At 34.4% G+C, this 13,135-nt stretch overlaps 1 protein-coding gene across 1 annotated transcript in view; it reads right to left on the bottom strand.

The window, feature by feature from the left end:
- LOC107730085 (protein-methionine sulfoxide oxidase MICAL2-like) overlaps positions 1 to 13,135 on the bottom strand; it is a 52,065-nt gene that overhangs the window by 2,070 nt on the left and 36,860 nt on the right. Inside the window, exons 8-16 of the mRNA XM_016540820.1 lie at positions 11,489 to 11,746; positions 11,253 to 11,368; positions 10,890 to 11,016; positions 9,822 to 9,912; positions 4,519 to 4,666; positions 3,200 to 3,399; positions 1,130 to 1,236; positions 945 to 1,013; positions 724 to 861 (exon numbers count right to left, since the gene is read on the bottom strand). Of these exons, the coding sequence (XP_016396306.1) occupies positions 724 to 861; positions 945 to 1,013; positions 1,130 to 1,236; positions 3,200 to 3,399; positions 4,519 to 4,666; positions 9,822 to 9,912; positions 10,890 to 11,016; positions 11,253 to 11,368; positions 11,489 to 11,746 (1,254 nt within the window). The remainder of the gene's footprint in view (positions 1 to 723; positions 862 to 944; positions 1,014 to 1,129; positions 1,237 to 3,199; positions 3,400 to 4,518; positions 4,667 to 9,821; positions 9,913 to 10,889; positions 11,017 to 11,252; positions 11,369 to 11,488; positions 11,747 to 13,135) is intronic.

Raw genomic sequence — 13,135 nt, 5'->3', positions numbered from 1 at the left:
AAATGAAATCTGATCTGTGATGCTACTGTCGTTCGGCACGCTGCATTGAGCAGCCGCGTTCAGTTTTTAATTGTAGTGTCTGTTCTTTTACTGAACTAAATGATTTTTATTACTATAAAAAATCAAAACGACGGTGGGGGTCGGTGCCGCGGTGGGCAAGTGACATAACCGGTGTTGCGGCTTAACAACGGTATCACCGTCAGCACCGTCTATCGCGGCAAGCCTATTGTATGGCTTCAGACAGTTTTTGCATTTTGGAGCTCTACAGCCTTCACTTTCATTATATGGAAAAGAGCAGCAAGATCATTCTGCAAAATAACTCCGTTTGTGTTCCACTGAAGAAAAACGGAAATAATGCGAAATGATATAAGAGAGAGTAAACAATGACAGAATTTTTATGTAAATACATATAAATATATTTATTTATACAGTGGTACATACAGTAAATAATGCACAAATCTGTACATAAATCCAAATGCATACCACATTATTATTATTATTTTCCTTAGTCTTACTTATTTAAATGTTCCTTCTGTTCTCAATGTCATATGTATGTATGTTTGTACCAGGAGCTCCTAAAAAAACCTCAACAAATTCCTTGTGTGTTTGCACACACTTGGCGAATTCTGATTCTGATTCTGAGTTTTCATTGTTGGGTGAACTATTCCTTTAAGAAAATGCAATGCAAATCTTCCACTGATGTTCAGTCAAAGTAGTATTTACCTGTCTGCGAACAGAGCAGCTTGCGGTGCGGTCTTCAAATTTTGCTAGAAGTTGAGTGGCCATAAACTTGACCTTGTTTTCTTTCAGTTCCCGCCCCTCACTGGACACAGAAGAACTCCGATTGAAGGATTTGGTTGTCTGGAAGAAAAGTAGACCAATCAGAGAGCAGTTCCAGTTTCACATGCTTTTACTAGTATGTTAATATATACTATAATACTGACCTCTTCGAAGTAACTAATTTTCCGTTTTCTCTTGTATATGGCATCATTGTCTTCAACCTTTTTATCATTCTAAGGAACAATAAATTATATTTTACTTTAGAAAGTGATGTCCAAACTTGAACATAATAAGAAAGTCCACAAAACACAAACAGTGCTTGTAATAACTCAAACCCATTGTATCCTACCTTGGGAATGCGTTTACGAGGCTGAAGTAAACTCAATGACTTGTAAACAGGTCTGGGAGAACCCGATGGACATTTTTCATTATTTGCATCACCATCTCGCTTTGAATCTACAATAAACCACATGACAAACATTTGCATGACATTTGAGAATAAACAACTACAACAAACAAGCATTGTAACCAAACACACATCACTTTACAACATAAAAGCCTCATATTGCAGCTTGATTGTCCAAGAAGAAGCCATCTGAATGCATGTCTGTCATTTCGTTGACATCAGACCTGCTTCTGCTGTATTCACTTCTCTGAGGCCAGATAATATATAATGTAGAACATGTATGGCATCCTCCTCTGTGGTAACGTACAGATCTGTAGGGCGGTAACCTGGTTTCAGACAGACATGCATTCCTGGCATGACTGCGTGACTGAAGGAATTGTGTAACACAAATGTTTGAGTGCAAAAGGCCAGATAGAATGCTTCTCTTTAGGGGTTTTCCATAAATGCATTGTGTGTTTCCTTAATGTACACACCTTATGCAAACTCTAACTAGGTGGAAGACACACTCAAAGCAGATAATAGGTTTTGGACAGTGTAAAATCTCTGAACACCTTTAGTGGGCTAACAGAATGTCATGTATATTTTGAGGAGTGAAGGCCTCTTGAGCTGAAAATATATTTTGGTAGCACTTTATTTTACATTCCTGTTCCGCATGTACAGTATATACTATGTACTTATTATAGCAATTACAGTAACTGACTGGTAATAAGTAGGTACTAACCCTGAACCTACCTCTAAACTGAACCTTAACCCATGTAGGCACATTATACTACCCAGTACTTTCATGGGTAAGTTCTCTATAAGTACATGACTGTAAAATAAAGTGTAACCGGTATTTTGATGACAATAAAGTCTGTGTATTTTGAGACTATGACTATGTTTGAAGTGGAATACAAACATACTGCATACTACGCAGTATACACGGCATACTGCCAACTCTTACAGGGTGTGAAACAATGCAACATGCAATGAGAAATGTTCAATTACTAGTATTCTAAATTATTGTCATTAATGCTGCATATTTAATTTAGCATGTATATATATATTTGTATTATATTTATACTTTTCAAAACAATGTAGTCAAGGAGGCTGTTGAAATATGTGACTGATATTACACAAAGTTCAAATGAACCGAACAACTGAAATTAAATTAACTGAATATAGAATACTGAACTGATCATGTACTCTTTTGTTCAAAGTCTGGGTTCAGTAAGATTTTTTGTTGTTGTTTTTATTTTTACTTTGTTCAGTAAGGATCCATTAAATTGATTAAAAGTGACACTAAAGATTTTATAATGTTACAAACTATTTCTATTTCAAATAATTGCTGTTCTTTTGAACTTTCTACTCATCAAAATGCAAGGAGAAATGTTCAAATACTAGTATGCTAGATATTTTATTTATGCATATTTAATTCAGCACGTGACATCCATCTTGGAAATAAAATGATTTTTTTTTTCTAGAATCAATGTTTTTTTGTTTTCCAATATTACTATATTTTTTCCAATCAAGGGTCAAAGAGACTACATCCGGTTCAAGTGAAATAAATAATTTAATTAAATTGATATTTTTGTATATATTTACACTAATGTCCAAAACTTGGGGTCTGTAAGATTTTTTTAATACTTTCATTCAGCAAGGATGCATTAAATTGATGCATTAAATTCAAATGTGACAGTAAAGTCATTTATAATGTTACAAGGATTTCTATTTCAAATAAGTGCTGTTCTTTTAAACTTTCTATTCATAAAAGTGTCCAGACAAAAATATATCAACAATTATTACATTATAATAATTGTTCACAATGCTGCAGTTTTTACTGTATTTGTGTGGAAAAAATGCAGCCTTGGTGAGCATAAGAGACTTTAAAAACATTAGAAAAATCTTACTTACCTACTTTTGAACAGTAGTGTACTTGATTCTGCATAAATGGTAAACGTAGTATGCTAGTTTGCAATTCCAAACATAGCCAGTGATCCTAATAGGGTTGTAATGAAAGAGTTCATGATCTACCTGAGGGAGGTAGAGGCGTTCCCCGGAAGAGCTCGTAGAACTTGGAGAGGTAGTTGCTCATGCTGGTCTTGTCCGGCTCCTGACCTGCCGCCAGCTCTTTCCCTGTGATTAAAGGCTTGATGCCAAACTCCTTCTCAGCCACATCAAATGCCAACTGAAGGTTTTTGGCACGGTCTTGCTCATTCAGAGAGTCATAATCGCTACAGGAAATAAGGTGATTAGAACGGAGAGCATGGGACCTGAATTAAACAAGCTGGCCTCTTGACATTTATGCAAAGAAAGGACAATGTGAAGTTGTGAAACTTCTCTGCTTTCTTTAAGCTACTTTTGACAATCTCAAATGACAGACTTGAAAAATGGCCCTTGATAAAGTGTGTGAAATGTTGCACATGGTTATATGTTGTTCAAACTCTTTCACAGCCAAGAACGCTGAAGTTTAAATGTCACTCTGTTTAGATGAATAAGTATCGTCTGGCAGGATATCTGTTTTCAAAAGGGAAAATGTTGTAACCTGGGAAAGCGATTTCTCAAGGGGTCAAAGTGCTTTTCACATGTCCTGCTCATGTTTAGGATTACACAGTAACTAACTGTGCAAAGGCAAAAGCTGATAAACATACATTAGAGTTGACTGCAATGGTTGCCAAAACAGAACGTGATTTGTGGGCATGACAGGAAGCAGACCAAATATTTATCGAATGTGCTAACGATTTAATTCCATTGCTAATGTTTCACTCATCAGATGAACATGATCAAAGTGTCATGTAAACTACTGTTTTATAAGGACTGCCTGATTCATCCTTTATAAGACAATATTAGCATGTATTTCAAGTTTCATTTTTGGTCATGACCGCATGACATTTATTTTTTTTGTTTTGATATTGTTAAATGGTTATATTAGGTTTTTTAAGACTCCATAACAGGTTAGTGTCATTTTATTTATTTTTAATTTTTTTGATATATGATATGATATATGATATGATATGTAGCTATTGCTCATTGTGAATGTTAATGCATTAACTAAGGTTAACTAATGAGGTCTTATTGTAAAGTGATACCTATTGGTCTTTATAGTTCTTTTGCACTTTAATCTGTGTAAAACTTTTAACTTTATACATTTTTCTGTATTGCTTTATTGCATTTAAATGTTCAGTTATTTTTGTTATAAGAAACATTTTATTAAACCTGTATTATGACAGCACTTTTTAAAAAAACTAAATTTCAATATCGTGATAATACCGCATACCGTGATAAAAGCATTAGCAATTAATCGCAACATGAAAATTTGATACCGGCATATCCCTAGTTGTAAAGAATCTCACATGAGCTGTGGTCTGAAGCGATGTATGAGAGCACAGAAAGCCAGGCCACTGATCCAACAGGAAGTGAGGTCAGTCACATCCACACCCATGTAGCCCTCTGTCTGCTTCTGACACCACATCAGTAACCGACTCGGCCTGATCTCAGACTCTGTTAAACACACATACAACCAGAGAAAAATGTTATTTTGAAACTGATCAACCCCCCCCAAAAAAACCCTGAGAAGCAGAGACTTTAGCTATATGAAAATATATACAAGGATTGATCTGGACTGAAAGTCAAGGTGACGTCTTCTCTGTGTCAGGTGTCTGAACTTGCCTCATCGATCTCACAGCAGCATAATCCTCCTCTTACGCAACACACGGTTTATTAATGTTTCAGAGTGGCGTGTCACCCTGACAGCTAACTGTTTTTAGGTGCAGTAAACAAGCTCAAAAGAACAGCAATAGCGGAAAGGATTTATTGTGATTGATTTAGGAAACAGCAGCATGACCAGAGCCAAAAGATATGTGGTATTTCTGTTTTTGACTCTTGTTCTATTTCTTTTTAAGAGGCAAATTTCTTTTTAAGAGGCAAATTTAGCCAAGGAAAGAGGAAGTTCTGCAGAAAAGTGCACGCACAGCACATTTCTAACTGATGTACATTACTGGTCAAAAGTTTGGAATAATATAAGATTTTCTTATGCTCAATGCATTTATTTGAACAAAAATGCAGTGAAAACAGTAATATTGCAAAATAATATTATTACAATTTAAAAGAAGTGTTTTCTATTTGAATATATTTTAAAATGTTATTTATTCCTGTGATGGCAAAGCTGAATTTTCAGCATAATTACTCAAGTCTTCAGTGTCACATGATCCTTCAGAAATGATTCTAATATGCTGATTCGGTGCTCATGAAACATTTCTTACTATTATCAAGCATTATCGGTTTTTTAATTTATTTATTTTTTAATTTTGAAATCGAAGAATCCTAAAAAAAATGTATCATGAGCAGTGTTGGGGAAAGTTACTTTTAAAAGTAATGTATTACCATATTGAGTTACTCCATAAAAAAGTAAGTAATTGTGTAACTTAGTTACTCTTTATGGAAAGTAATGCGTTACGTTACTTTTGCATTACTTTTTGTCACCTGGGCAAGGCTTGCTTAATTGTTTATAATAACAAAAAACCCAAAGGTTATATTTCTGGCAACTGTAAAGACCATTTCACACCAAAAGTGAAATGAATAAGCCTGATGGAAGTGCCTCTGCACCTCACTCCCAATTTCTTTCAACACGGGGACAGGAAAGATGTCAATAAATAAATGTGAAAACAAAGTAACTGGCGTTACTTATTTGAAAAAGTAACTCAGATATTTTGTTGTAAATTTAAAACGAATTAATTTCTTTACTAGGTACTTGAAAAAGTAATCTGATTGCATAACTCATGTTACTTGTAATGCGTTACCCCCAACACTGATCATGAGTTCCTCAAAAATATAGTAGCAATAATAATTCAGCACCAAAATTAGCATATCAGAATGATTTCTGAAGGATCCTGTGATACTGAAGATATTTTAAAGACATTTTATTTTTTTAAACCAAAAACAGTCATTTTAAGTTGTTTCACAATATCACTGTTTTTAATGTATTGTCAGTCAAATAAATGCAGACTTTTGAGCATACGAGACCTTTTTCAAAAACAATTTAAAAATTCCAAACTTTTGACCAGTAGTGTATATTCTGGTATCTAATTAATATAAAGTTTAAAGGGCAAAGACACTATATTAAAAGGATAGCTCACCTAAAAATAAAAATCAGTCATTGTTTACTCACTCTCATGTCCTTTTTTTCTTCTGTGGAAAACAAATAAAGATATTTTGGAAAATGTTCATGCTGCTGTTTTCCATAAACAAAAGCAGACAGTGGCAAGGACCTCAGAAGACTTTATATATAGCGTACAATTCATAAAAGTTGGTTTTTATAGCCCACTGTCGTCATGTTTTATCTTATGGAAATAAGCAGCATGAACATTCTTTAAAGTTTCTTCTTTTAAGTTTCATGAAACTAAAGGTCATACAGGTTTGGAACAACATGAGTAAATAATGAAGTTCCATTTTTTTGGATGAACGATTCCTTCGAGCAGCATGTCTGGACGGTTCCTTACTCCTCACTTAAGGTAGTTCTCTTCTTACTTTGGCTCTGCTGGTAATAACAAATCTCAGTCTGGGTCAAATTCCCTCAGCAGAAAGAAATTCTACCTCTCTCTGAACCTGCCACATCGTGGAAGGACTGCACTCGCTCTGATGTTTTGAGAACGTTCCTAAAACAGGAGCTGCCCCGTTATCTGCAGAAGGTAGGAATGCTGTAAACTTACTTGCCTTTTGTCTATGATTATCATATGCAAATCTCAGTGCTCATATACAGTGGCGGCAACTCTTGAGGAACTGACTGGTCCACTCAATTAAAAGAGCAGAGGATAATTATAGATATGTGTTAGACTGATTCGAAGGTTCTTCTAACCTCTTCTGGCCAAGTTGACAGGGCGGCGTATCGTGGCGGCCCGTTCCAGAGAGCACGACTTCATCTCTCCACAGATATAGTTGTTGCGGACCTACAAAGGAGAAATTTAAAATGTATATTTACGACTCTAAATTCTGATTGGATTAGCCATGTTTTAAAGCCTAGTTGAACAACAACAAAATCACTAGAACACATAGCTTTAAGGAGCTTACTGCTTTTATAAAACAGTGAAAACAAATGAGAAGAAGCACAAAATAGTTGAATTTAATAATAACAGTTTAAATTATCTGTAGGCATTTGTGGTAGCAAATCAGATTTGCCAATCACTGTTTTAATGAATTAATGTGCCAAGTTGCTTGGCAACTCTAAGTCGTCAACAGTTAATAATGTATTTATTTGTTGTGTTTATATACAGAACATCTCTACAGTTTGGAATAATTATTTGGAATTAAAAATAATTTGTTATAAGTTTCTTGGTGATCAGTTATTAATGGTGCTTAATAATTAATAATGGTTCTTAAATGTTGAAGAGTTTTGACTGCTTAATATTTTTCAGCATACTTTGATCAATAGAAAATTCAAAGTACAGCACTGAAATAGAAATCTTTTGTGACATTATAACTGCCACTTTTGATCACTTTAATGCATCCTTGCTGAATAAAAGTATAAAATCGTTTTTTTTTTTTTATCTTACTTCCCTCAGAACATGAATGAAAGGTATTGGTATAGGTTTCCACAAAAATATTAAACGGCAAAAACGGTCAATGCTGAAAATTCAGCAATAAGTTACATTTTAGAATAAAGCAAAACAGGAAAAAACAGTTCTTTTAAACTCTAATAATATTTCACAGTATTACTGTTTTTGCTGTTTTTTGATCAAATAAATGCAGCATTGGTGAGCGTAACAGACTTCTTTCAAAAATTGTAATTATTCCCAACTGTTATGTATTAGTTTATTTATCATGATTGGCATGCGTGTTATAAAACAATAAGTCACTTGAGGTTGTGAATTGCAGTGATTTTACCATGCATTTTTTTTTTTTTATGTAAATAGTAATGCCATCTCACCTGGTGTGGCCTCACACAGTTTGAATTAAGGTTGGGATAGCGTGTTCCTGGATCTATGGTGTAGAAATCTAAGTTTTTGGCGATGTTTTCAGGTGTTGTCTGAGGTAGCAATCGGTACAGACTCTCCCTAGAAAAAAATTTAACAACAAAACACCTACATAAACAGGCTATTAATGGTATAATAAGTACCTGTTAACTTTCAACACATTTAAAATCGGACAAAAAATATTCATTAATATTATGAATATTAATTATGAAACCATTTACATCTATCTTTTTTATAGATGACATCATGTTTCTGTATTCATCTGGAGCGGTGTGTGCATTTATTGTTTGCACATGTGAAATTTGACCTTCACTGACCTCTCTGCCAGCACCTCAAGTGGATTTCTACTCTGCGCCCAACTTTTTACCATCCAAGCCGTGTCAAAGGCTGCCAGGAAACCACGGGCACAGCCGGTCCCCATAGGCCAGAAGGGCTACAGTAAGACAGACAACCACAAACACATGTCATCAGAATCAAACGTAATTATCATAAATATAAATAAACGCAAGAATGATTATTTAAGTGTAACTGCACAGTAACGTAATCTCCTCACCTCTAGAAGACTGTCTCCCACTAGTGCCACCAGCACACCGTGACCAAACCTCTCCCGGACCAGAGCAGCATTTTCTGAGGCGTACATGCTCGTGAAATCAAACATGGCCACATCAGGCTGACCGCAGTGGTTCATGGCGTAGTCCAGCGTGGGCAGCTAAATTAGCATATCAGAATGATTTCTGAAGGATCCTGTGATACTGAAGATATTTTAAAGACATTTTATTTTTTTAAACCAAAAACAGTCATTTTAAGTTGTTTCACAATATCACTGTTTTTAATGTATTGTCAGTCAAATAAATGCAGACTTTTGAGCATACGAGACCTTTTTCAAAAACAATTTAAAAATTCCAAACTTTTGACCAGTAGTGTATATTCTGGTATCTAATTAATATAAAGTTTAAAGGGCAAAGACACTATATTAAAAGGATAGCTCACCTAAAAATAAAAATCTGTCATTGTTTACTCACTCTCATGTCCTTTTTTTCTTCTGTGGAAAACAAATAAAGATATTTTGGAAAATGTTCATGCTGCTGTTTTCCATAAACAAAAGCAGACAGTGGCAAGGACCTCAGAAGACTTTATATATAGCGTACAATTCATAAAAGTTGGTTTTTATAGCCCACTGTCGTCATGTTTTATCTTATGGAAATAAGCAGCATGAACATTCTTTAAAGTTTCTTCTTTTAAGTTTCATGAAACTAAAGGTCATACAGGTTTGGAACAACATGAGTAAATAATGAAGTTCCATTTTTTTGGATGAACGATTCCTTCGAGCAGCATGTCTGGACGGTTCCTTACTCCTCACTTAAGGTAGTTCTCTTCTTACTTTGGCTCTGCTGGTAATAACAAATCTCAGTCTGGGTCAAATTCCCTCAGCAGAAAGAAATTCTACCTCTCTCTGAACCTGCCACATCGTGGAAGGACTGCACTCGCTCTGATGTTTTGAGAACGTTCCTAAAACAGGAGCTGCCCCGTTATTTGCAGAAGGTAGGAATGCTGTAAACTTACTTGCCTTTTGTCTCAGCGCTCATATACAGTGGCGGCAACTCTTGAGGAACTGACTGGTCCACTCAATTAAAAGAGCAGAGGATAATTATAGATATGTGTTAGACTGATTCGAAGGTTCTTCTAACCTCTTCTGGCCAAGTTGACAGGGCGGCGTATCGTGGCGGCCCGTTCCAGAGAGCACGACTTCATCTCTCCACAGATATAGTTGTTGCGGACCTACAAAGGAGAAATTTAAAATGTATATTTACGACTCTAAATTCTGATTGGATTAGCCATGTTTTAAAGCCTAGTTGAACAACAACAAAATCACTAGAACACATAGCTTTAAGGAGCTTACTGCTTTTATAAAACAGTGAAAACAAAGGAAAAGAAGCACAAAATAGTTGAATTTAATAATAACAGTTTAAATTATCTGTAGGCATTTGTGGTAGCAAATCAGATTTGCCAATCACTGTTTTAATGAATTAATGTGCCAAGTTGCTTGGCAACTCTAAGTCGTCAACAGTTAATAATGTATTTATTTGTTGTGTTTATATACAGAACATCTCTACAGTTTGGAATAATTATTTGGAATTAAAAATAATTTGTTATAAGTTTCTTGGTGATCAGTTATTAATGGTGCTTAATAATTAATAATGGTTCTTAAATGTTGAAGAGTTTTGACTGCTTAATATTTTTCAGCATACTAGAAAATTCAAAAAATTCAAAGTACAGCACTGAAATAGAAATCTTTTGTGACATTATAACTGCCACTTTTGATGCATCCTTGGCATCCTTGCTGAATAAAAGTATAAAATCGTTTTTTTTTTTTTATCTTACTTCCCTCAGAACATGAATGAAAGGTATTGGTATAGGTTTCCACAAAAATATTAAACGGCAAAAACGGTCAATGCTGAAAATTCAGCAATAAGTTACATTTTAGAATAAAGCAAAACAGGAAAAAACAGTTCTTTTAAACTCTAATAATATTTCACAGTATTACTGTTTTTGCTGTTTTTTGATCAAATAAATGCAGCATTGGTGAGCGTAACAGACTTCTTTCAAAAATTGTAATTATTCCCAACTGTTATGTATTAGTTTATTTATCATGATTGGCATGCGTGTTATAAAACAATAAGTCACTTGAGGTTGTGAATTGCAGTGATTTTACCATGCATTTTTTTTTTTTTATGTAAATAGTAATGCCATCTCACCTGGTGTGGCCTCACACAGTTTGAATTAAGGTTGGGATAGCGTGTTCCTGGATCTATGGTGTAGAAATCTAAGTTTTTGGCGATGTTTTCAGGTGTTGTCTGAGGTAGCAATCGGTACAGACTCTCCCTAGAAAAAAAATTAACAACAAAACACCTACATAAACAGGCTATTAATGGTATAATAAGTACCTGTTAACTTTCAACACATTTAAAATCAGACAAAAAATATTCATTAATATTATGAATATTAATTATGAAACCATTTACATCTATCTTTTTTATAGATGACATCATGTTTCTGTATTCATCTGGAGCGGTGTGTGCATTTATTGTTTGCACATGTGAAATTTGACCTTCACTGACCTCTCTGCCAGCACCTCAAGTGGATTTCTACTCTGCGCCCAACTTTTTACCATCCAAGCCGTGTCAAAGGCTGCCAGGAAACCACGGGCACAGCCGGTCCCCATAGGCCAGAAGGGCTACAGTAAGACAGACAACCACAAACACATGTCATCAGAATCAAACGTAATTATCATAAATATAAATAAACGCAAGAATGATTATTTAAGTGTAACTGCACAGTAACGTAATCTCCTCACCTCTAGAAGACTGTCTCCCACTAGTGCCACCAGCACACCGTGACCAAACCTCTCCCGGACCAGAGCAGCATTTTCTGAGGCGTACATGCTCGTGAAATCAAACATGGCCACATCAGGCTGACCGCAGTGGTTCATGGCGTAGTCCAGCGTGGGCAGCTGGTAGTGGGTGGCGTAGTCGGCTGCCTCTCGTGCATATGCCAGCAAAGCCTCTTGGTTCACATTCTCACTGTTCAGCAGTGCCTCAGTGTCGATATAATCCTAGTCAATACAAAACATTTGGTTACCACACCAAACATACAGTATGTCTACTGACTGAAAGTGAGCCGATTCTTTAACTAAGACTGCAAGCAAGTCAAAACTAATGTCTACTGATTAGACATTAGTTTGATAGCTGGTTCTTTGGTCAACGTGAAACGGGATTCACGATGCATTTTACTTCTGAAATATAAATTAAACAAATACTATGAAAAAAACACAAGGTTGGACTTTTATGCACTGTGCACTGAATGATTGAATTGTAAAAAGTTATTATTCAATACAAGAATGGAGACAGATCATAAAGACTTTACAGTCCAAAATCTGAAACAATTTTCAAAAATATATATACATTTTATTTTTTTTTATCAGTGAAATGATGGTCAGTTTTTGCATGGTTCTATTTTCAAAATAGATGGGAAAATATGCAAGACTTAAGCCTTATTAAAAGGATATTATTTATAAATGTATTATTATTATTTAGAAAAATTAAGCAGTGAAGCAATTTTGTTAAAAATGTTATAAATGTTTCAAATAAAATTAAAGTCATGTAGTGTGACCAACATGAAGAGACATGTAGGAAACGAAAATACACACATAAGTGTGTGTCAATGTCAGTGAGTAGGTTTTAAAATGACTAATTCATGTTCAAGCTGTCCAATGTCCAAATTTGAAGAATTTAATTGTAAAATCATGGTACTGTCACCAAAAGTGATTATAAGTGATACATTTAAATTATTAAATTTTTTAATATTGAAAATATTAAGAAATGTACACCCACATGTTTACAAGCTCTAAGTAAAGTATGTTATTGCTTGATGAGTACACCACATTTAAGAGTCACATTTAAGTATTCAAAATCAACATGAATATGTACATTTAAGCTACATAGTTTAAAAAATATATATAAAAAAATATTTTTAAAATATATATTTTTCAATTTCTTTATCTTGGACACCGCTATTTACAATTCACCCTTAAACATAAACCTCACTAAATGCTAAAAAATAACACAAAAAAAAAATAAGTCTGAAACTAAACTCTGTAAATAAGTCTTAATCTCTTATGCAACTTTGTTCCTCAAGAAAATGTATCTTGTTCTACGGATCCTTAATTATTTTTACTGAAAAAAAAAACAAAACATCTGTATTTGATATGTACATGGATCAAAGACAAAAAAGGGTTTATCCATAAAAACAATAAGTGTAATACTGCTTTAAATTGCTGTTGTTTTCCCCCTCAAAAATGTAAAAAATTTCTGTTTAATTTAATTGCAATTTTGTTTTTTTGAGCAAAAAATAAATATCATACATTTTTCCCTGATTTACAGAAAAGACCCACTAAAATGTCATTCAGTGTAACAATCTTGTCAGGCATATTTACAACAAAAAT

This window comes from Sinocyclocheilus rhinocerous, unplaced genomic scaffold, assembly GCF_001515625.1.
Source record: "Sinocyclocheilus rhinocerous isolate Xijiao unplaced genomic scaffold, SAMN03320098_v1.1 scaffold878, whole genome shotgun sequence".
In the NCBI taxonomy this organism is placed as follows: Eukaryota; Metazoa; Chordata; class Actinopteri; order Cypriniformes; family Cyprinidae; genus Sinocyclocheilus; species Sinocyclocheilus rhinocerous.
The sequence above is the reverse complement of the archived record's forward strand: the minus strand, read 5'-3'. Positions and strand labels throughout refer to the sequence as shown.